Consider the following 24,689-nt stretch of genomic DNA (forward strand, 5'->3'; position numbering starts at 1 on the left):
CAGGTCATAAATAAAAAAAAAAGTATAAATAGTAGCTTTGTGATGATAATCATAGTTTCATCCAATCAGTTTTTAATTTTATTGAGTTCCTTTAAAGTAGCTTAATATAACAGCAGAGGGCAATAGATAAGACAAAAAAAGTACTCTAGTATAAGAATTTAATGATCATTTCGAGTACCACCAGGACAATTTTCCTTTAAGTCATCTTGATCATCAAATGCAGTACCACACCAGATACAGTAAAAATATCTATCTCTGAGGTACTTGGTAAGAATCTCCAATTTTTCAGTGGACGGTAATGCTTCTATTTCTTCTTCTTCTTCTTCCTCTTCCGAATCAGAACTAGAATCATCTTCGTTTTTTGGCTTTTCTTTTGTTGGCCAGAACCAAAGTTCATGTGGCTCTTCCATTTTATTACATGTATCCAGTCGTTCACAGACTCTTTGACTCTTACTCAAATCGCCTTCGATCAAATGTTCAGCTTTTCTTTGGGCCATCCTTACACGAAAATCGTCCATGTTTAAATTATTTAATTTTTCATCCGGATTCCGACATTTTTTAGTCTTCTTCACTGCTTTTCCTAAACCCAACCTATTTGCTTTGACATCTACAGGAATAGGTTCTGATATTCCTGACTCGGTTTTACCTATTCCTTGACCAGGCTTGTATCCCATTTTCATTAGCATAGCAAAGCCTGCAAAAAGGAACCGAATCTTAATTTGTACATTGACATGTAATATTTTCAGTATTTGCATTAGTTCTTATAGGAAGAATTGTTTGCTATTTGTATTAATAATGAGAAAATGAAAGTAATGTTATTTCTAATGGTTGAATCTAATATATCTATATTAATTCCTCTTTCTCCATCTCCTATATACACGAAATAATGTTTTCATTACCGTGTTAACTGTCACGAAAAATTTTCATTTAAATCATCCAAATCCGGATGTCACAATATTCAATGTATTGTGGTATTTTGTTACATACAATTCTATATCATTTTTACCATAAAAGTTGAATAGTATTAAGTTACCTAAAAAGTAGAAAAATAAGAATACTAACCTTTATTATCACTTGAGATAGCTGATGATAGACCTTCTTCTCTTTTTTCTTCCTCAATCACTCTCACAGGCTTATTTTTCTCTCTCATTTGCGCCTCTAATTTTACTTTCTTCTTCATCATTTCTATTTGTCTTTTATCGGTATGGCGATGCACAAGACTAGGTGCAACACATTTTTCCATTCCTTGTAAAAACTTGTCAGACATGTAATCGTCATCATCCGACATGATTTTAGATTAAAAATTCTAAAGAAAATCAAGAAAGAATTGGTAAATTACTGGAATTCACCAACATTGGTACATACATATAAAGAAAGCAACACTTTCATATTTATTAACAAACAAGTGTCAATTATTCTTTAGAGCGCATACAATGTTAACCTCTCTGCATACTTACTTACTTTCCGTAGAAAGTAATATACTTAAATACCTGTTCTGCCCAATGTAGTTATTCTAACGCAAACATATACTAAGAATGCTTGTTTATTAATTTTCAAGCCTGTACCTTATTGTAGAAGTTTTTATACAGGTTATGTTTGTTGGTTAGATGGTTTAGAGATCTTTAGCGCTTATTTTGGCCTGATATAATTTTCTGACACCTTAACCAATTTTAAGAATATCCTGATCTTTGCTTTATTTTTGTATAGTTTGCAGTGTTATGGATGTACGATACAGGTTGTCTTCAACGATTTTTACATTATATGTTTCTCCCACTATCAGAGATGAGTTGGGAGATTGCTCACGGGCAGGGTCGCGCGATCGCATCCTGTGCTGCCCTCTGATTTCGTACGTTAGCTTTCACCGTTTTTTGCCCCCAATTTGCGGATGAAATAAATAAGGTAAGTGAAGGGTAAAGTCAAAGAGGGCGCCACGAGTGTTCTTCCTTTACCATCAAAAGCGAGCAGTCTCGGTAATAGTAGGTAAGCTACTACCGTCAACTGCCGCATGGTATTATCATCACGAGTACATGAGCCACCAACGGCGACTGGTAGATGGCACTGCGGTCGCAAGCGAGCGAGCCCCTACCAGAAATTCGTTGTTCCGCCCTTAGGGTCAAAAAACGGTAAAAGCTAACGTACGAAACCAGAGGGCGGCACAGGATGCGATTGCGTGACCCTACCCGTGAGCAATCTCTCAACTCATCTCTGCCACTATATGCTTTAACTACAATAATTGGTTCTTTGAGGAAAGCGTCGGCGCGCCTAACATTCTGTCGATTTGGCGTCTTGATTGGATGATGCCGTTGGATCTTTATTCTCATTGGTCTTGTTCCAATTCCGTAACGTTCCTCATTCCGTTTCTACTCCTTGGACATTTAAAGATGGGCGACCTCGTGGAGTGCTTTGTGAGTGAATTTTGGCACTCGGTGAAGTTTGTCGAAACTCCCAGTTGTTTACGAGAAAGGGAAATTTTTTACAGCAGATATCTTTTACAGACATTAGAAAGATCATTATCTTTCAACAATCTATGGAGTGATTGAAGTGGACGTTTATTGAACTTGTGACGTTAGTACGACATCAACTATTGAATACTTATCGTCCGAATGCATATTATGAACTGCCAGTCGAGAATAGTGCAGTGTTTTAAAAGATTTTGAAAGATCTCGTATAATTGCAAATTGTGTTATAATCAAATAATGCAATTCCTAGTTTTGTGAGGAAATTGAACATTTTCTCATTGTTTTGATTTGTGGTCTGCTTGGATATACCAACTTTTAATCATTTAAGTGTTTATATCCTTCTATTGACAATTATTAATTATCGCACGCCGTTGTAATAACTCAGTTCTTAACAGATTACTTGACTTAAACGTGCACGGTCTAAGTGCTTATGAACAGAACGTGTTATTAAGGAAGACGACTTATGAAAGTTCTGGTTGAAAATATGATTCTATATTGTCAAAGGTGATCTAAACCCAGGCAGAAGTGCGAGATCAAGAGGATTGGAGCAAATATAATAATATACATAATTAACAGGAACTGGGAGTGAAAAATTTAATTTATTTTAACAGTGTTATTTTGAAAAACATTAAAAATGTCGGGAAATAAATGCCGCAATTGCGGCTCAACGGACATAGAAACTGATCCAGCGCGTGGAGATGCCGTTTGTACTCAGTGTGGTTTTGTGCTGGAAGATCAGCTGATCGTCAGCGAAACAACATTTGAGGAAGCCCCAACGGGAAATATGATGGTTCTTGGCCAGTTTGTAGCTAGCGACAGTACTGGAGGTGCCACTGGATTTGGAGCAGCGTATCATGTTAATGGCAAGGAGTCTAGGGAAATTACTATACAAAATGCACGGAAGGGTATAACACATCTCTGTATGCAGTTACAGTTAAACCAGCATTGTATCGATACCGCTGTTAACTTCTATAAAATGGCTTTAAGTCGTCATTTAACACGAGGTAGGAAGCAAGCTCATAATCATGCTGCTTGTGTATATATTACATGTCGGACGGAAGGCACTGCTCATATGCTGATCGATATTAGCGATGTGTTACAAATTTGTGTTTATGAATTAGGACGCACATACTTAAGATTTACCCAGGCTTTGTGCATCAATATTCCATCTATGGATCCCTGCTTATACATTCTGAGATTTGCAAATAAACTCGATTTTGGAGATAAAACACATGATGTTTCAATGACGGCATTACGTGTAGTTCAACGAATGAAGCGAGATAGCATACACAGTGGCCGTAGGCCTTCTGGATTATGCGGAGCAGCATTATTAATGGCTGCTCGATTACATGAATTTAACCGTTCACCAGCTGATATTATAAAAATTGTGAAAGTACATGAATCTACATTGCGGAAAAGACTTATAGAATTTGGAGATACGCCGTCAAGTGCCTTGACCTTGGAAGAGTTCATGACAGTTGACTTAGAAGAAGAACAAGACCCACCAGCTTTCAAAGCAGCGCGTAAGAAAGATAAAGAGAGGTTACAAAAATTAGATGCCATGAGTACCGAGTTCAATGAGTTACAAAATGAAATTGATAAACAATTAGAGAAACAAAAGTCATCTAAAGGAAGACAACGAATAGATACCATTGAGGAAGAACTGGATGCTGATAGGTTTATCAAAGAGAGTAATTTGAGAGTACTCCAAGATTGCATCGACGTTGATCCAGATGACTCGGAAGAAGATGTTCCGAGCGCAGTTATTGAAGCAAGCGAAATTGTTACCGAATTAGGACCAGATGTTTCTTCTATGGGTCTGACTTCATCTATGAATGAACGGACAAATGTATCAGCAGATATGAGCGCTTCTAATTTTGAAGCACCATCGGGAGAACTAGATATTACCGACTTGGATGAAGAAGAATTAGATGGATATATTATGTCGGAGAAGGAGGCAAGGGATAAACATAACTTATGGAATAAATTGAATGCATCATATCTCGACCAGCAGAAAGAAAAGGAAGAGAAACGGCAGAAGGAGAAGGAAGAGGGAAAACCTGAAAAAAGGAAGAGACGAGCTACTGCAAGAAAGAATAAAAGCCAAGGGCCAGCAAATAGTGCGGGAGAAGCAATCGAGAAGATGTTACAAGAAAAGCGGATATCTTCAAAAATTAATTATGAAGTTTTAAAGAGTCTGAATGTTGGGATAGGTACATCAAATAATCAACAAAAATCTCAGGATTCTATTCCAACGAATCCTAAGAAACCCAATTTGGACAATTCTTTTGGTTCTACTACATTAAGTGCCTCGCAAGAACATTCCTCAGAAATGAACACAACAAAATCGTCACAACCGATAAAGAATCCAAGAATAAATGCTCAAAAATCTAAGAAAGAAGAATTTGGACTTCCGGTTACGGAACCCGTGTACGAAACGGAGGAACTTTCAGAGTCAATACGAATGGACACATCGGCCATTGCGGATGAAAACGATGATTACATTGAGGAAGAAGTTGAACCCGATCCCACAGAGATGGGAGTTGGCCAAATGTTGGGACGCCGAGCCGACGACGATGAATATGGCTATGGCTATGACGACGAAGATTACTAATGCTTGTACGATGAAATTAATTTCATCTTAGTGATACATTATATCGATTGTTTAAATACTGTATTAAGGAAGAATATATTTGTTTACCAAATTACTTAAATCTTAAATTGTATGAACCGAAAAGAACAATGTCTCAACATATTAAACAATATATACATTTTTCAATACGTTATTAAACAATATCATTAAATCGATAGAAGTACAATTTAGGTCATGAAATAGCCATTAATTTTATTTAATTGTGATACGTTCTTAGGTAACTGTTTGAATTGTAGCGATTATGTAGGGAACCTTTGAAGTATTATATTCACAGCTCATTTCCAGTTTAATCAAAGGATCGGAAATACTTTTTACGCCATGTATGAAGGTTAAACCATTGTTCCATATAAGTAACATTCTAAATAATACATCGTATATCAACTTATGTTTTTCATCTGTACTTACACTATGGCTCACAAGCATTTTCATAAGATTTTTTACTTTGATTATCATACCTATACATTATACATATTACACCGTATGACTATTGAGACAAAGAAGTAATAATGTACCATTACTTAATGAAGGTAATATTTTTATGAAATACATATAAGTGGAGAAAAAATATGAAAACTCAAAATTTATTCGATCATTCTATGTCTAATTCGCAAAGTTATATACAACTCTTGCCGGAACTACCTGAGTGTACCTTTTGAGGTCTTAACTTCCGTTTTTAACAACGCTTTGTGGTCTTACAATCCTACAAACCCAACTCTTTCGGTAAAATACAATGTTTACATATGGATTGGGGTTTCCAAGAGAGCATAGGTTAGGTACGATAAAACCAATAACATGGCCTACCCGCCTGGGTGCGTCGAGCAAATGACCGATAAACATTTCCGGCAATTTCTGGTCGGTCGACGAGCCGATCATTCCGTCCTTGCGAATCATAACTAGGGCAAGACGCGTCCTCAACGTTAGATACGAAATTTGAGCGCCATATTGCGGTCGAGAAGCAGTTCCCACTCCCGGCGGGCGCTGCGGGCGCCGCGCCTCCCGACTGCTGCGAGCGGTCGATAAACAGCGGAACGCAGAACCCGGGTCACGAGAGAGGGACCGAGGAACGGGCGTATTTTCGAGAGGCCTGCTGGGCGTCCGCGGTGCGATACTTCGTGGCCGTGTGCGGTCCGCGATCTCTCTCGGCGTGTATTTAGAATCGAGTCGTTGGGCCGATCGCCTATTCTCGGCGCAGTCTCTGGGGCGCTCCGGTGACACGTTGCGCGGACCGGCGAGCATCGGCGCCCGCTCGAAATCCGATGGAGGAGCGGCGGCATCAGCCCGCACGAGGATCGACGTGAAAGCGCCGTTCGCCGTCGCCACCGACTCGATCGAGGCGATCGGGAGTCCGTCCCGCGCGCCCCTGCGCCCCTGCGTCCCTCCGGCCGAGACAGCGAGACGAGTTTTCGGTGCCGAGGCCTGCCAGCAGGCTCGGCTCGGGTGCATCCATTGTGTCATCCGATGCCGGAAAGGATCTCGTGAAAGTGGCGAGGAGAGCCCGTCGAGCGGGCCGCCGCCGAGGGAGAGGAGGGAGAGCGACCGAGGCGGGGTCGTCTTTGCGTTAGGCGAATACGCCTAACCGTCCGGACCCGCGGAGTCGACCGACTCGTTCCTCACGACGTCGACGAGGGCCGGGTCCGGCGCCCCTCCCGACCGCGTGACAGTGCTCCAGGGGACGCGGAGAAGCGCGTCGACGAGGCGTGGGCGTAGCTGGCCGCTGGCCAGGCATGGACTCGGTGTCGAGGTGCGTGCTCCGGGTATTTGGATCGGCGAGCGAGAACGTTCGGATGACGATGTCCGCCTTGTAGCGGCGGCTCGGCTAGGCCGAAGGATCCCAGGCTTGGTTTAAAGAGGTTAACAGGTCCCAAGCACGCCCGGCTATGGTTGTAGCTAGCGGCGGGTGGACGCAATATGTCGATCACTCTCCCAATCGGAGTGAGAACGAAATGAACGCTGTCGAGGCTTCCGAGAAGGGCAAGATGACGGCCAAGGCGGTTCTGATTTGCCGCGACAACTCCCACCCGTTCATGGTGAGGACTCTGTCGTTGGAACAGCCGGTCAAGATCGGACGCTCGGTGGCCAGGGCTCGAGCGATGCAGACCAATGCCATCTTTGACTGCAAGGTTCTCTCCAGGAACCATGCACAGCTCTGGTACGATTCGGGGAAGTTCTATCTACAGGATACCAAGAGCAGCAACGGCACGTTTGTTAACAATCAGAGGCTGAGCTCGTCGGGCTTCGAGTCATCGGCGAGGGAAGTCTCCTCTGGGGATATAGTGCAATTCGGGGTGGACGTCGTGGAGAGTACAAAGAAGGTCACGCACGGTTGTATAGTAGCTACGTTAAAATTGTACCTGCCGGACGGAAAGGAAGCCAAAGCCAGTTATAGCACGACCGTGGCTTGTTCGGAGAGCAACGTCTCGTTGGAGGATCTGCATAAGCTCAATCAATTGATACAGGATGCCGCAAGACGAGAGAAATCCTTGCATTCCAAGCTGACGTATCTGCGACAGCTCGTGGAGAACGCCAAGAAGGCTACCGATTGGGCATGGACGGTTACCATCGACGAGGATCGTCTGCTGTCCAGAGTGGAGACTCTTGAAAATCAGTTAGCCGTCTGCTCCAAGCATTACACCGACGATAAACTGAGAAGCGAGATCTTGGAGCTCAGGGAAGAAAAGGATCGATATCAGAACGTTACGAAGGAGGCGCTTCTTAAGGTATTACAGGAAAAATTGGAGCTGGCACAGAGGTTAGCCGAGGCGGAGACGAGACTGGGCGAGACCGAAGAGGAATGCCAGAGCTTGCACGAGGTTGAGAGGAATGCTCAGACGGAGTTAAGGGACCTTGCTGCCAGATATACGGACTTGCAGAAGGAGCTTTACGAAAAGAACAAGGCTCTGTCGGAGAGCGAAGAAAAGGTAAGGGAGATCGAACGGAGAGCATCGGAGGAGAGAACCGCACTTCTCAACAGACTCGACAACCAGTCAGCGACCGAACAATTTCTTCAGGCTAGGCTCAGGGACTCCAGGCTCGACACTCTCTATATACGTAAGGAGATCACCGCCTTGAGGAATTATATGCAAACTCTGCAGGACATGAATTCCAAGCTGATGTCCGACGAGAACAAGGATGACGTGAACCCCATCGAGGCGATGAATGCAATTTTGGACAGATTGAAGCCGTTACCTTTTGATGACTTCGAGGGAGATTCGCAGATAGCTTATGGTCCTAGAGAGGACGAAGACAACCAGATCAACGCCCGAGACAGCGACTCTAAGGTCGTTAACTCCGATCGAGCCTTCGTCAAGAGCCACCTCGATCATTCGTCAACGGACGACGACAATCTGGCGGAGTACATCGTACCTCCCCTGTCCAGGAGGACCCTCGTCAACGGGAACGCCATCTCCGAGAACCTGGACGCCAGCGCCGAGTCCGACGCGAATTCGGAGTCGGCCGAGGATGCGTCCACCGTGGCCGATAACGACGACGACGCCAGCGAGAAGTCCGTCATCGAAGTGCGCAGGGAATCGGAATCCAGCCCGTCGAGTAAGTCGGTCACTCAGGCATCGGCACAGTCGGCGAAGCACGAGGTAAGGTTCGCCAGTGGCGTCAACGGGGAGCAACTCGAGGTGCGCTACGACCCGGTGACGGCCGAACCCACGGAAGAGTCCGACGACCCGGACTCGGCCGACCGGAGTGCCGTGGCGACTCATGGGAGGTCCCCGTCCAAGTCGAGGCTGAGCGGGCCCCAGGAGGCCCAGGGACCGCCCGACGATAACCGCGACGCCGTTTCGGAGAACGAGGCGGAGGAGGAGGCGGCCGAAGGCGAGTACGTCAAGACCCTGAAGCCGCTCCCGAGGAGCGAAAGCCTGCAGCGGAATCTGAGCACCAGGGAGTTCGCGTTGCAGGCTCTGATCGGTTCCCTGGACTCCCTGAAGGCCGACGACGAGCCCGAGTCCCAGCAGCTGGTCAGGAGGAAGCTCGAGGAGCTGCGCGACTGGCTAATTCGCGAGCCCACCGACAGTCTCATCGGCAAACTCAAGGAGCTCTACTACAGGGCCAAGAACGAGACCCAGCGGATGCAGGAGGTCAACGAGGAGCTGGTCATCCTCAAGGAGAAGTACAACACCGGCGCCGAGGAGCGGGCCGAGCTGACGAGGCGGCACGCCGCCCTCAGGGCGCAGTGCGGTGACCTCTTGAACGCGACCTACTCCGTGCCGGTACAATACGTCGCCCCGATCGCGATAGCCCTCCTTTGGATGCTGCTCGAGAAGATCTTCTAATGTCACCGGGGATTGTACATAAGTGGCCACCCGATCGGACCCCGACGCCGCTGCCTCGCGGCCTGGTGGGGCGCACTCTGGAGGTCCTTGCGACTCGTCGCTTCGATCCATTCGAAGCCAACGACACGTCGCGCCAGGGTCTTGGACTTCGGCACGGGCAGAAAAAAGGACCCAGCTTCGAATGGATCCAGGCGACTTGTCCGTTTAGTTGCGATTCCTCGCTGCAACTCGACCCGAATGTCGCTCGCGTTGTCTCGCGCGTAGTCTCGCGCGTAGTCTCGCGCGTAGATGATCTCAGGTCGTATCGCAAGGACTGGAGAAAAGGGCAGGGCTCCCTTTTTCCCTGTCCACGATGAGCGCGAGAATCTCCACCGTGAGTCTTCCCCCGTGCTGGGAGATGCGGCGAAACGGCTCGCTCGCACCGTGCGGCGTCCCGACGAGAGTACTTTGCCTGCACTTTGCGCGTCTCGGGTTTCTCAGAAGTTATGGTTACCCGAAGAGAATCGAGCACCGTTGCCCCTGTATGGTATAACATCGATGTGGTCTCTCGATCTCTGTACCTCGTGGGTGTTACGCGAAGTACGTTTTCCTGAGGGAGGTTCATATCTATTGAATGTGTTAAAGCTCTCCCCATTTTTCAAATAGGTACAGGGAAGAGATGAAACAACGTTTAAATATAGTTTAGGCGTTGTACTAACTATTTTTTAGGTACATATTGACGTAATTATTTATCATTTTACATACATGGTTCAGTTATGATATATTGTAGAGCCGAATTTTGGTGTACATTCCCGTTTGTCCTGTTTTCAAGTTGACCGATCACTCTAGAGTATTTCACCTTTGAATGAAGGACCGCGATGAGTACCCGCTCAGAAATGACCATTTTCATTGATGTCCGATAGCATTAAATCATTTTAAAACGTAATTTTATCAAAGTATGAAATAATATTGCTAGAGAAGTATTAATAGATAGCTAAAGGTTTTGAGTAATTTTGTTTCTACATAATTATCAGTGGTCATTTCTATAGCCGCATATTCTACCAACGTGTATGCAAACTATGAACTAAATAGAATTAGAACATTTTGACATATCTTATAACAAAGCATAGAACGAATTGTTTGGAAAATGGTTTTAAAGTTTAAAAACAGGCCTTTTTTTATATTTAAAATGATAATACGTACCTGAAAGTATGGTTAACACGTTTAAAGTGTATTTATATGTTGCGTTTATTTTTTTTCCCGCGTCTATGGAAAAAAATGGGTATTTTAATATCGTAAATGGATATGACCCTCCACGAGAGGGAAGGAATCCGGCGAGAGAAGTGCAAGGCTATCTCCTTCGCGGAAATATTTGCCAAAGCTATCGGGCCGTACGGTGGGAGTTGTCGTTTCGCTTCCTCCTTCCTGAGAGAGACAAACGGAGAAAGTGAGAAGAAAGAGAGCGAGAGAGAATGAGGCCGGTGTTTCTTTTTTTTTTATACGAGATTCTTCATTTCGAGGATCAACCGTGTACATAGGGTTTACATTGTATTTAGTCGTCTCTCGGGCTCGGCTTCCTGAGAGGCGAGACCGAAGGAAGGGCGTGCGTCTGGTAAATATGTAAAAATTGGATCGAGTACACATCTAAACTAGGTAGGAAGAGAGAGAAAGTGCGTTAGTCGAGAGCGTTAGACAATACCACGTGAGATGTTCAGCGCTGCCAATTTCGACGTCGACGTCGTCACAGCCCCTCGGGCCTGACGGTGCGACTTAAAATTCCGAACGTTCCATGGACGAGTTCCCTTTATTAACTTATCTCATCTGTCCGTTTCTTTGACTGTACAGGCGTGGATTGCTAGTCGCTCGTAATTTATCATTGGTAGCTGAAACAGTGGGACAAACGTGAACCATGGCGCGGGCTCCGCGTCGTGGACCGAAGAGGGAATTTTCGAATATAATTATTTCAATCGAGATAACGTAATCTATAGGGGACGGTTCTTTAAATCAAGATGCCAATAGTAAGCTATAACTTGTACTTGGAATAACTTTACCTCTAGCACTTCCACCCGAGTTTTAGAGGGATATATCTCGAAATTTATACTAAACCATTTTACTTAGCTGTAGAATATTACTTCCTTATAATATTCCACGTATACTTTCTCGATATTTTCTGAAATTCATTTGGAAGATTCACGCTCCACGGTGAATAAAAGCTAGTTGATTAAAAATAAGATATCACTTAAAGAGATATAATCGCTTAATTTTTTATCCGTGAAACGGTACGTTTACTTCTTTCTTTCTACTTTTATTTTTTAACTCTGATGGTTTGTGCTACGGCGGCCTTTAACCAAGCAATAGTGCCCCATTTTCTCGAATTAAGTACGAGTCCGTTTCTTTGAGCACTTCAATTAACCAGTTAACTGCGTACGACGTGTATACACGTCGGTAACCCGTAACGTTACAGTAAATTCCGCAGTTAACAGGTTAAGGGGATGTGAAAGTGGCATTTAAAAAGTCAGTCGTTCATGAAATTTTTCTCCGAACTGGGTGCACCGTATCGTTTCAAACTTCACCACATGAATAAGGCGACCCTAAGGTAGGTCCTAAAACTCGCGAAATTTCATTTTGCATAACAAATTTTGAACATTTCTATATATAAATTAAAAGAAAAAAAAAAAAAAAATGAGAAAAATTTGAAGCTTCATGAGTTTCAGGATCTTCCTTATATCTTCCATATTTACATTGTAAAGTTTTAATCAATTCCGTATATCCAGTTTGGAGAAGAGTTTCGCGAATGGGAACTCTATCGCCAATTTCCATCGACATCATCTCAAGACTCCCGGATATACAAGATCGTTACTGGTCCGTGGCGTTGATATTCTAACAACCTATGTGCAGTTGGCAGCTAGCAGTCCATACTTTTATAGTCAAAGGTTTGATCATCTCGGGCCGATCGCAGGCCTCGAAGCGTCTTCGTTAACTTCGCGGACCGAAAAGCCAAATCGCGGAAGGAAATTCGACTCCCTCAGCTTTGCAGGGCTCGGCTGGAATTTTTATCGGGTTCTGCGATGATTTTGGCTATACTTACAACTGTTAGTCGAGGCCGGCGAATTTTTGGGCGCGACGCCGAAGTCGTCCTTTCGCGCTTCACCAGTTCAGGAAAGATCGCGAGCGATCGAACAAACGGATCTGCCGTCGAGTGAGTGTCTCCTTAACCACCTCGGTACGGCGCTCATCGGCCGATGGGTTCATATCACGGCCGTCGACTAAAGTCGACGCTTGGCTGTGTACCTTCATATCACGGCCGTCGACTATAGTCGACGCTCGGCTGTGCGCGTTCATATCACGGCCGTCGACTATAGTCGACGCTCGGCTGTGTGCGTTCATCTGTGGCTGTCGACTAAAGTCGACGCTCGGCTGTGTACGTTCATCTGTGACTGTCGACTATAGTCGACGTTCGTACCGAAGTGGTTCACCGGCCTCGGGGGCATTTCATCGAGCCGAGGAATTATTTCGATGGTTTAAGGGGAATGCCGTCAATTTTCCGGGATTGATGTCCTGCCGCGTTAGTACGCGCTCCTGACGGGGCCGATTTAGGAAACGCTCGCTAGGAATAGCTTGAATTTTCTCCGGGTTCGAGGAGTGTCCTTTTAACGGAAAACTGGGAAACCTTAGCGATCGAATCACGGCAGGAGACGATCATCAGGTGGGTTGTGAGGATTTAAGGTACCCGTGAATGATACCGGTTTTATTTTTTTTTCACTGTTTTTCTTTCTTTTTTCCTAATTTTTGTATTTTATCTACGTTTCGGTCGTCTTCGGGCGCGGTTCCATCCACGAGGTTTGTCGTTATCCGTTTGTTGGGATTTTTAACGAGGAGATTGTTACGGCGAGGAAACGGGTATTGAGCAATATTGTGGAGCGCATGTTTTTGCGGCCCCGACGATGACCCGTCGTGCCGTAATTATTGTATTATTGTATAGTTTGACTTGTTAATGACCGAGAGTTACCGACGAGCTCGACTCTCGGCGCTTGCGTTATCCGTTACTGGCACGTGGCCAGGGAAAAGTAGATTTTCTTTATTTTGTTTCTTCTTAACCTTAACCTCGGGGGATATTTTTCAATGCGGGAAGAAATCTCCCGGTGACTGAACTTCGCGTTAACTCGGATTTAGGAGCGTCGTTGACGACCGTTAAGTCTTCGAATTAACGAGCCGAAGCTCGAGCGTTAGTTACACGTAACTTTGCATTGAAAGCGTATAAACCACGGAACGGGGAATAGGAAATGAAAAGCATTAAAGATTAGCGCTGAGGAAATTTCCAGAGTCTCTTGGACAGAGTAAAAGTGGTGGAAATAAATGAAATTGTGAGCTCGGATAAGTCGATGGTCGTGGTCATGTCATTCCACTTTGAATTTTCAGATGTTAAGGGAAGTACGATCGATTGTACGAACGGAAGGGATCGCGATAAACCTTGCAAAGAAATTTAGACGAAGTTCAGCATTTGGGAGGATTCTCTTGACGCGTGCATAATGTATACTTATTGAAATCGGAATCTCTCAGTTCCTTCATAGACCGTGATAATCAATTTTCGTCTTTCGCGAGCTGATCTACTCTCCTCTTTGTTTCGCGTTTACAGTCTTCCATTTGCAAAGTTGCTTCGCGAAGGGGGAACGACGTCTTTCCAATTATCACAGCTTGATATCTCTTGAGCTTGAGCTGACCTTAAAGAGCTTAATGAAATTTTGAAAGCTTTTCTCACGTCCAATCCATTGGCCTACGCGGGAAGTTCGACCTTTCGAGGGCCTCTTGATATATGAATTTTTATCTAACGATCAATTGTAAACTAACGCACAGTAGGGAAATCGTCGATGTACATAATCAAGGGACGCTGCAGCGTCTCGTCTTTCCTTTACACCGAGGCGTTTTCCTGTCTTTTTTTTTTTCCACGAGATGATCTCTAGAATAACGTTTTTTCAACTGAAATTGCGATCACCTTTTCGCTCTTACGAAATCATGCACGAGGTCAGTTCAGGGTACTTAAGCGGACTAATGGGCCCACTCGAGGCTGTCGTTTTAAATTACGCTCACACCGTACCGGCCGTACTAACTTCTCCATCCCAACGTCAAATTCAATGTTCTTTTCCGCGGTCGAAATTCCCGGCAAGTAAGCTAAGATAAGATTTAACCCTTAGCGCTCCGTTGGCTCCGGTACGGAGCCATTCGTCACGGCGTTTCGTAACTCACGGATCGTTAAGGGCTGAGGATATCCAATAGGGTCCAAAAAAATCTGCGCTCGTCTGCGAGAGCTTTCGGAACATTTGCCCCTGTTTCTTTTTCTTTGTCTCTCGAGAGAATCCGGAAAGATACTGCCAACCCGTTCACCTCAGCCACGACTACCTACCATCTAGTGAGATGTCATTGTAAATGGAATCGGCGCCGACACTTATTATTCCGAGGCGACGAGATTCGCCCTGGGGCGGTGAAGAAAAAAAAAAGGGGAGGAATCGAGAGATCTACGTTTAGTCGATAACTCTTTGTCCCCGTTGTCGATTGTTCTCTGAACAAGCGTCGCGTCCAATTGGGAGGATCGGCATTTCGGCACACACACATACCCACACGTAGTTCGAGAGAAAAAGGGCCTAGAGACACCGACAGTCTTCTCCTCCTTTTCGTTTAGGAACTAATTGACACACCGTACTCGGACTTTTCTATGCCGCAATTGCTTTTTTATACGGAAGTACGAGGCGAGCGAGGAGTCTTTTTTAGCGCGGTAGAGCGGCCCGCGAGAGTGCCATCGCCGATCGATCGATCGATCGATTTCCTGCCGCGTCCGGTGATAACGCGCCCGGAGATAGCGCTCTCTTCGGTGGCCTCTCCTCTCGGGAGAGTCCCCAGAGCGAAAGTGTCAGAGTTATCGTCGCTAAATTGAATCTGTACATAATATCGTTGATATAATCTTACTACCTATGTAGCAGTCATTATACAAAAAGAAATAAAAATTAACTTAATTAATTAATGGCCGAGTATCTTGTCGTTCCGTTCCGGCGGTTACCTGTGGGCGCGGTGCCTGGAAAGGGTCCAGTCGACTCCCCGGGGTTTCCTTCGGGGAAAAATTAGCCCTCTTTGTTACCCGGCTCTCGCGGGGGCTTATTAACCAATAAAGAGACTCACGAGCCTCGGGAAAGTCCGGCTTTGCGGGAATGGGGGACTCCGAAAGGAGGGAAATAATGCATTGTTCATTTAATAGTGGGAGCACCTTGAAATGGGTCATGGGAAAAGTGGAACGAGGGAGATGGGTTTCAGTGGTTTTACCTGACGACAGGCTGCCGCGTTTCTGCACCTTTCGCTCGGTACGTGGTTTACTGCTTCGTACGGAGGATGGCTGCTGCGTTTGCGTTAGGGAACTCCGAAAGTTTAAGGTCTGCACTAAAACCTCACTTTTAGCGTTAAAAAACGTCTTTTAGCTATTTAAAGATTGCAGATAAAAGACGTCTTTTAACGTTAAATATCAGGTACGAGTACGTGTCTAAATGATTTTCTTTTAATGTTGAATTTTTTCAATGGTTGAGAAGAATGAAAGTTGCCGTGGTTTTGAATTTTTTTGTTCAATTAGTGGTTTACCGCTTTGTACCGACGACGGCGGCTGCATTTACATTAGGGAACTCCGAAAGTTTAAGGTCCGTACTTAAAGCCCACTTTTAGCGTTAAAAGATGACTTATCTGTAGTCTTTAAATGCCTAAAAGACGTCTCTTGATGTTGGAAATGAAGTATCAGAACAAGTCTAAATGCTTTTCTTTTAATGTTAAAATTTTCCAATTTTCACGAATCATGATCATGCATGTTTTAACGGTATTCACGAACGTAATTACACGGTACAGGTGGCGTATCTTGAGATGCGAGTTTTCAAATGTCTCGCAACAGCCTTTACCTTCGCGTACCAATGTCTAATGACAGAACTTGGGCTCGGTTAAATAAGTTACGAGGCATTCTCCACGAATGTACATCGCGTTAATGAACGATGCAGTCGAGGAATACGTGGCATGGTTGCATCCGCCCGACACTTGCCAGTCAACAACACTTCCCACTTAATAACAATTATTCCGTTATTAATTCGTCAGAGTTGCCCTCTAATGTGACAAAAGTTATTCTCAGGCAACCGTGCGACCTTTATATCAACCCCTTAAGGTGATAGGGTAATTGCGTCTAAGAGATCTCGTTTATGAAAACTTTGTTCCAATTCAGCGTATCGAATCGTTCGAAATTTTATCACATTAACGCAGACCCTTAAAAAGGTCCTCACCCATGGAATTTCATTTTTGTAAAGAATTTAAAAAAAGTTTATACAAAAAATTTCTAAAATACGAACCGAACCTAGGGCCTGCATAATTACGTGGTAAGATTTTTAACGCTTTGGTACACTTAGTTTGGAGATAAATCATAAATGATATCCCTCAGTCGACATTTTCATAACACCTTAATGTTTGCATTATGCGAGTTGGGTTCGTAGTACGGAATTCGGGTCAATCTTGAAAATTACAAGGTAGACTCGTGGTGGGGATTATGGACCGAACGTGAAAATCCTGAGTTGGACTCGTAATTACAAAAGTCAAAGGTGAACCCAAGTTCCTTGGTCCTAGTTCCTCCCATTTTTTCCTTCTTTTGGTCCCGCGCGATGGCAAACCAATTCTTACGGCTTTATAAGGTGAAATTGTAATCGTGGATTTCATTAAAATGACATTTCAACACAATGAAGGTACTTCTTCACAGAGATTACGGTTCTCTAGGGGAGAAAAAAAAAGTCCTGATATACCTCAGTTAATTTGACCTTAAAATCCTACACAAATTTTGAGTCTAGCTTAATGCTTATTGCTTCTAAAAGGATAATTGACATATATTTCCTTTCAATTTCAGGGCTTTTTCGGGGCAACTTGGATCATTTCTTGGATCTAACCATGAGTCGATGAGTATTCGTCCGAGGAACGTATCCTAAAGGAAAAATCGTATCGACATGGCGGGCGGTAACAACGTCAACAACGTCGGCAACAATACCGGAAACGGAGACACCTCGCCCAGTCGAGTCTGCCGGGACTTCCTGAGGAAAGTCTGCCACCGGGGGAAGAGGTGCAAGTACCTCCACGAGAGGTGCGAAGACGACCCGGCCGAGGAGTACACCTTCTGCCACGACTTCCAGAACGGCATTTGCAACTGGCCTGGATGCCGGTTCTTGCACTGCACCGAGAGCGAGGAGAAGAGATTCAGGGCCACCGGCGAGTTGCCCCAGCACGTTCTGGACAGTCTTAAAGCCAATTGCGACAGGCTGGAGTATCCCATCTGCAAGGACTTCGTAAAGGGAAGTTGTCAGCGAGTTAACTGCAAGTACCGACATTACAAGAAGGAGGATCCTCAGCCCAATGCCCTGCCGCCCCCGCACCCCAGTGCTCCCAGGGCGCAGCACAATTTCAACGGCAACGGCAACGACGATGCGCGCAGATTCGAGGAGGACAGGAAGTGAGTATCGCCGCGACGCTGATTAGGTGAAGATGAGTCCAGACTGTGGACCGCTTTAGACAGTGGATTCATTCTTCTGCGCACTGAGAAAAGATGTTTTCTAACGTGGTACATCCACCGTCGAGAGTTTGGTATTAAATTGTTCGGAAAGTTGTTGCGATCTTTGCTGTTCAAGTTTTGGATAGATGAATATGAAAATAGCCCGTCATTTGTATTTGTTACTAAATTTTACGTTATGGTACTTTCAAATAGTGTAACACGAAATGTGGGATAGATTTTTCTACTTAAATCGTTTCAATACTTCTGGGCACATCTGACCTTGTTTTCAAATGAAGTTCGTTTTCCTTTAGGTTCATCTTATGGACCTGTTTAAAGCGTAGACTTTGCTCTACATTTTGATAATAATTGTGCTTTAAATGTACATTTTTTATTTTATTTCCGTTGCGTAAATGCCGCAGGTCGTTTAGAACGATTTGATCTTCAAGGCTCTCGTCTCCGCTATTTTTGAAACTATCATTGATTTTATGCATCCGTCAGCGGTTCCTGGAGCAGATGCATTGCGGATATTACGAGCCACAATAGTTGCTTTTTCGTTCATTTTCAACTCGTACAAGAGAATATCCCGAATTTACTTCTTTCCCATCGTCAGTTAAATTGTCTAAATGAAAGAAATTAATATCTAAAACACAATTATTGTTATCAAAATGTAGGGCGAAATCTGCAGGCTACAAATGGTACATAATATGGATCTAAAGGAAGAACAACTTCATTTGAAAACAAAGCGTCAAATCTTAAACAGCAAAAACCGCAATAAATTCCTGGACAACCTAACAAAATGCATATAGTAATTGACATTTTATATAAAGTCGTATGAGTTTCAGGCAATAAACTATAGCAGGAATGCTTTCAAAAAAGGAAGACGCGCAGGAATGGCATTGTTTGGATTCCTCTATAGTACATTTGTTTTTGAATTCACCGAATATCTTTTAAAGCTACGTATGCAGTGCCGTGTGATTTTCTTCGATGAAAACCTTCGAGTAGAGGTAGACTTTTCTTGACATGATCGCAATTTTTATGATTATGTTATTTACTGCGAGCGATTTGTATGCATTTGTTTAGAAGTGAACTAGTGGATAGGTCGATGGGAGTCCGATGTTTTAGGATTTTTTATCGGCCAGTCTACCGAGAGTTAATCGTTGGTTCTTCGAAATCGTACACTTTAGTTTCAATTATCGCTTCGTCCGGCCTTGTATCTGGGTCTAGTACCACACTAAAAAAAGAACCTCGCCCAAATAAACCGATTCCCCTGGTCCGCTTAAACGATTTCGCTTTCGCCGCTAGCCAGAGAGCATGTTTGCGACCAGACAGAAAAATCGACAGAGTTCAATTTCTGACCGAATTGCAAAATTTACGTAGAATACGTCGTTGGGACGTTTTCATATTTTTAAATGCATTTGTACTTGTTTGAGCGGTTTTCCAGTTTGTAGAGGTTTTATGCAATTGTTCTACGAAAGATATTCACTTTTTAATTGTTGGGCAATAATTGTAAGATGGTATAAAGTACATCCGAAAGTGACTACATGAAAAATAGGGCCAAATTACAAGGGGACACCGTTTAGTCGGTTTTCAACTTTTTTCAAATTTATCTTCTTTAGTTCATATATCTTTTATTTTTTCGCTGTCATTTGACAAGCAATAATCAATGAGTATGTATGTGACATTTTTTCGTCACGTTGCCGAGGGCGAAGTCGAGACAGAAAACCTTTGCTAAAGACGTGCTTTACGACAAAAGTTTTCGAAAGTCTCTTACATTTTCTTTTTTCAATTATCTAGTAAGTTGTTAACTACCCAACGCTTATTCCTATTCGATCGTGCGACATGAATTTTAAAAGATATGAATTATTCGTGACGCCGACCACGTGGAAAATCAAAATAGAGTTTGAGATAGCATTTTGTCAATGTTGAAAATGGTTTTTAAATTTTCTTTTTCGACGTAGCCGGACATTCTTCCTCTTTTGAATGACATATTTATGCAGTACGATTACGCAAGCGACAATCAGCTAGGCACGTGCGTGACAAATTTTCCTCACGTCCGTTTTGTACCTTTCTGAAAGACGTATCCTATGTCAGAACTAAGCGCAGGTTATCCCTTGACAAAAGGTTAATCTTGCGTTTATTGCCCGGTAATCTCGGTCATTTACGTAATCGGGAAATTAAATCGAGTATTAGCGGCCACGCACCAGCAAACGCTTCGACTTACTTCGGCCACGGTCTATTGACCGAAAAGAACGGCCACTACTTTTCCTGGACAATCCTTGGCCGTAAAGCAATGAATTCGCGCTTTTATCCGTCCCTCCGGGACGACTCGATGATTAACGAGCGATCAAACGTTAAGCTGGGAAGTGCTCTTTGTCACGTTCAGCTTCCCCCGGTACAAATCGTTCGCCTGTTATACTCTTTGCATCGGCGGATACGCTCTTTCGCGGTCAAACGATAGCTTCCTTCGTGCATGTGCATACAAATCTCATCCGGAGTACGAAAGGTCGTAGCTGCGCTCTATAAAGCTAGGTTTACGTGACACGATCGAGGAACTATTTCATGAGTCACATCTGCCAGTATTACTTTGTCGACTGTTCATGCATTAGCTCAAGCGCAATTCAACTTTTACTGCGTTTCGAAAGTTCTTTGTCGTACAAAAATTCAACGAAAATTGGCAGACTTTGATAATAAACATGTTTCTTAAGGGGATATGAAAGTGGCATCCGAAGAGTCAATCGTTTATGAAACTTTTCTCCGAAATCAGTGTGCTGAATTGTTTTAAACTTTACAATATAAATTTGGAGGGTATGGAGGGTACACTCGTGAAATTTCATGAGTTTCAAGACCTTCCTTATAGCCTCCACGTTCACGTTGTCAAGTTTGAATCGATTCAGTACATCCAGTTTGGAGAAAAGTTTTATAAATGTTTTGATATCTATATATAATATGTCCTTTTCATATCACCTTAATAGGATATTCCGCGTTAAATGACGTCGTCTTGTCTTTCTTCGTGCTTGAATATGCAAACTTCACAAGAGGTACAATAATGTAAGTTTTGCGGCCTTCGTAGCTGATTTCATGCGATATAATTACAGCTGGGTGGTAAATCATTATCCTCATAAGGAAGTAAGATTCGATATTTCCAACCTAGCTTTATACGTTGTATGATCGAGGAATTATTTTACGAGCCAGGCCTGCGGATCATTTTGTTACTTCTCCGCGAACTGATGAAAGTATAATTCAACTTCTACGTTTCACCGTACTTACTTGCTCTAAAGAATTCTGCGAATGGATAGCATCTTATTACAGGGACAACGTAGATCTTGTTAATGCATTTAAATTTCAAAGGAAAATATTCCGTCTCGGATAGACTCGGAATCAGGGTAGAAATCTCATCCGGAGTAGAAACAGTCGCATTTGCGGTCAGTGTAGCGAGTTTAATATGACTCGATCTAGAAATTATTCCCTGAGTCACGACGGCGGGTTATTTAATTGTTTATCCATGAACCAACTCGAATAGAATTGAAGTTCCACAACGTTTTAAGGCACTTATTCACATCAGAAGATTCCACGAATTGATAGATTTCCACCACAAGGATATAAACTCGTTTTCTCGTTAATATAATTAATTCCCTAACATGACTATCCCGTGTCAGGCGACTCGGTTTCCTAAGAAACGATTCTTTCATTTTTTACTTCCATGAAGCGTTCGGCACCTTGCGGCATTTCTTAGATCAGCATTTCAGCTCGTTCTAAGGCCGATTCAGATATATCCGTAAAGTGTTCGTGACGTACCCGCGCACTGGTGAAAATAACATCTCCTTAGATTTATATCGAGGTATTTATATATTTAACTATCCGTGGTAATACGCAAGTAATACGGAAATGTACGAATACCCTAGTATAAACATAATAAGACGTTATTTTCATCAGTGCACGGACACGTTACGGATTCTTAACCGACGATTGAACCGCATTTTTCTATCATATATTTTTGTATCCAGGCTGATATGGAACTAATTCGAAAATGTACAAATACTCCAATGTTAATCTAGGGAGACGTTATTTCTATCAGTGCACGGACACGTCACGAATACGGTACGGACGTCTGAATCGCCCTTTAAACAGTGGAATAATCGAACGAGCCACGCAACATTCACGCTGGAAATGTGCAGCTCGATGATCTTTCGCCACGTCGGGTTGACTAGTCCCGAGAAGCTGGCGTGTATCCCTCTCATATTAATAGTTAATATTTATTTTGCAATAATATCTCGCCGTGCGTCCGCTCGCGCGGGGCACAAGAGCCTGTAGGTGAAATGCGCTTTCGAAAGCGAGATTTCCGGTTTCGCACGTTGGGGTTCTTCTATTTATTTATATTGGGCCGACGTGTTTTGCATAGAAGACGTGGGCGCGAATCGCGCGGCATGGCATCGGGTCGGACCAAGCGACATTGGGTGCCTCGGAATGCACGTTGCACAGAGAGCTAAAAGAATACCCCGGGTGCGCAACACTCTTGCGCGTCAATTTCGTCTATAAGCAACGTTCTCGTTAAAGGCTTACGTAAAAGGACGGCGACAGGCGCGAATTGCGATTTGCAAGTGGCGCACGTACGATCTACGCACGAGCGCCTCGTTCCTTAAGGCCTGATTGAGACGAGGATGCTTCCTTTAGCGGACTCGGTCTTCCTCGTCGAGAATCGAAAACTTGCATTGCCTCGTTGCGTTTGGCCGCACGTCCGAGATCGCCGGTGGCTAATTGCATTCTCCGAATTGTCCATGCTGGAATGCTTTAAGGTGATACGAAAGTGCCAAGTGAAGGGTCAGCGTTCATGAGACTACTCCGACCAGGGTGTATGGAATTGTTTGAAATTTTATCACGTTCATACGAACGCTCTAATGAGGGTCCTGACACCCATGAAATTTGAGTTTTCAGAAAAAGAAATGTTTAGAATGCTTATAAACAACTTTAACAAAAGGAATCTCTTGGGCGTCTGGATCTTCGTTAGAGCCTTCGTATGGTCAATTTTCAAAGGATTCGGTACACCCACTTCGGGGAATAGTTTCATTATCGAGACACCATTTTCATATCACTTTAAGATAATGCAAACAGCCGATTATTGTCGTCCAGCAGACGTAGTTATCGTCAAATCCTAGCTCTTGTACGTCATTCGAAAGATGGATTACTTAGGCTTTTCACGTTCCGTGGATTTAAGATACCGCTTTGTCTTATATATGTATAATGGGCAGCGACTAAATGCGTTCTCTGAATGCTCAACATACGTTCGGGGTATTTTAAAACCGTGCAAAAGGTCAGTTGTTTCCATCCAGGACACTCGGCTGTACGTGGATCTTATAAAGAAGTTTCCGGTCTCATCCCGAAGATGAAGAGTAAACCTTCGCGTTCAACGTATCAATGATTTGAGAGGGCAATTGAGAGTCACGTATCAAGTCCGGCTCTAATCAGAGTCGAAACTAGCCTGCCAAACTTATCCAGCGGAGAGGTCGCCGCCCGACCTAGTTTAAAGGAGGTCGATTTAGAAGGAAGGAAACAGTAATATAACTCCTCCTTTTCACCTCTCGTGTGCTCCGTCGGGTGAATCTATTTAACGAACCGCCTGAAAGACTCGGCGGAGCAGGCCGTCGGCCTGAAAAGGCAGAAAAGGTGCCTCGAAGAGAGCGCGGAAGATTCCTGGAAGGTTTTCTCATGGTCGCGGGATGTAATCACGGATTGCGTCTTTGCGACCTTAAGGTCTACGTGGGCCCATATGGGGTGAGCTCGGTTCCACGAGGGGAAGGAACGGTTCGCTTCTGCCGACGCCGAACGAGAGGTGGTTCTTTTCTTTCGGGTGGGTCGGTCGTGCCGAGCAGAAGACTAGAGCTGGCTCGCGCGTATAAATAGACGGGGCCATTACATAAGCCGTTGCACCGGCCGGCCGGAGTTATGGAGATGAATGCTTATTACAGCCATCCAGATGAGTCATTTGCCGGTGGACGGACGAGACCCGGAATGAGCCTCGTCCGCGAAACCTTCCCCAAAGGACGGGTTTCTCGCTGCCCTCCGTACGGTTGTACAAATCGACTAAGTAAAGGACTTTTTCGTTCGCAGCTATCACTGGACGGTGGAGGATCAGCATCATGTCGTGGCCAACAACGGCTTCGGGGCCTCGACCCATCCGGACTACATCGGGCCCCCGGAGGCCAAGAGGAGGCTCGTCTCCAGCGAGGCCGTCGTGCACTTCGAGGCCTCTCCCATCGTGGGCCAACAACACGCGGCTCAACCCATCACCCCGAGCTACTACTACCCAGTCATTCCAAGGAACGAGGCCAGGGCGATCGTCCTCGAGGACGAAAATGCGCTCCTCAGGAAGAAGATCGAGGAGCTGAAGAAACAGGTGTGCAGGCGCGCTTCTCCCTTTATTCGCTCGGTATCTCGTTGAAGGAAACCTCAGGATACCGTAAGGTTTTCCGAGATCCTCTGGACAGATGATCTTGTTAAGGAGATACGAAAGTGGCTCCTGAGGGGTATGTCGTTTCTGAGACTTTTCTCCGAATTGGGTGTATCGAATTGTATGCAATTTTTCCACGTGAGTATGGAGGCTCTAAGAAAGGTTCTGACACCCGTGACATTCATTTTTTCAATGTTTGAATAAACAAATTTGAAAAACATTAAATTTCACGGGGGGTCAGAACCTTCCTCAGCGCCTTCATATTCACGTGGTCAAATTTCAAACGATTCGGTACATTAATTTCGAATAAAAGTTTCATAAA

At 44.3% G+C, this 24,689-nt stretch overlaps 4 protein-coding genes across 5 annotated transcripts in view; 3 read left to right on the forward strand and 1 right to left on the reverse strand.

Annotated features, from left to right (window-relative positions):
* LOC105694671 (zinc finger CCCH domain-containing protein 10) overlaps positions 1 to 24,689 on the forward strand; it is a 32,287-nt gene that overhangs the window by 3,307 nt on the left and 4,291 nt on the right. For both annotated transcript variants that reach the window (XM_023432421.1, XM_012415549.2), the window contains exons 3-4: positions 17,287 to 17,883; positions 24,028 to 24,313. In XM_023432421.1, coding sequence (XP_023288189.1) covers positions 17,384 to 17,883; positions 24,028 to 24,313 — 786 coding nt within the window. In that variant the 5' untranslated portion in view covers positions 17,287 to 17,383. The remainder of the gene's footprint in view (positions 1 to 17,286; positions 17,884 to 24,027; positions 24,314 to 24,689) is intronic.
* Positions 56 to 1,776, reverse strand: LOC105694672 (G patch domain-containing protein 11). The gene is made up of 3 exons (XM_012415550.1): positions 1,566 to 1,776; positions 1,063 to 1,306; positions 56 to 694 (listed from the first exon to the last, which is right to left on the reverse strand). The coding sequence occupies exons 2-3, from the start codon at positions 1,286 to 1,288 to the stop codon at positions 159 to 161; spliced, it is 762 nt and encodes a 253-aa protein (XP_012270973.1). The 5' UTR covers positions 1,289 to 1,306; positions 1,566 to 1,776; the 3' UTR covers positions 56 to 158.
* On the forward strand, positions 2,296 to 5,089 carry LOC105694670 (transcription factor IIIB 90 kDa subunit). The gene has a single exon (XM_012415548.2). The coding sequence runs from the start codon at positions 3,094 to 3,096 to the stop codon at positions 5,071 to 5,073; it is 1,980 nt and encodes a 659-aa protein (XP_012270971.1). The 5' UTR covers positions 2,296 to 3,093; the 3' UTR covers positions 5,074 to 5,089.
* LOC105694669 (sarcolemmal membrane-associated protein) lies at positions 6,972 to 11,960 on the forward strand. Its single transcript, XM_012415547.2, has one exon. The coding sequence runs from the start codon at positions 6,990 to 6,992 to the stop codon at positions 9,393 to 9,395; it is 2,406 nt and encodes an 801-aa protein (XP_012270970.1). The 5' UTR covers positions 6,972 to 6,989; the 3' UTR covers positions 9,396 to 11,960.

This window comes from Orussus abietinus, unplaced genomic scaffold (assembly GCF_000612105.2).
Source record: "Orussus abietinus isolate OABI.00-Male unplaced genomic scaffold, Oabi_2.0 scaffold48, whole genome shotgun sequence".
Lineage (NCBI taxonomy): Eukaryota > Metazoa > Arthropoda > Insecta > Hymenoptera > Orussidae > Orussus > Orussus abietinus.

Bases quoted from the DNA above. Each gene is read 5' to 3' on its own strand.
- LOC105694672 (XM_012415550.1), bottom strand. From the start codon at position 1,288: ATGTCGGATGATGACGATTACATGTCTGACAAGTTTTTACAAGGAATG. The intron at 695-1,062 runs GTTAGTATTCTT...TCCTTTTTGCAG, and splicing joins TATCTCAAGTGATAATAAAG to GCTTTGCTATGCTAATGAAA.
- LOC105694669 (XM_012415547.2), top strand. From the start codon at position 6,990: ATGGTTGTAGCTAGCGGCGGGTGGACGCAATATGTCGATCACTCTCCC.
- LOC105694670 (XM_012415548.2), top strand. From the start codon at position 3,094: ATGTCGGGAAATAAATGCCGCAATTGCGGCTCAACGGACATAGAAACT.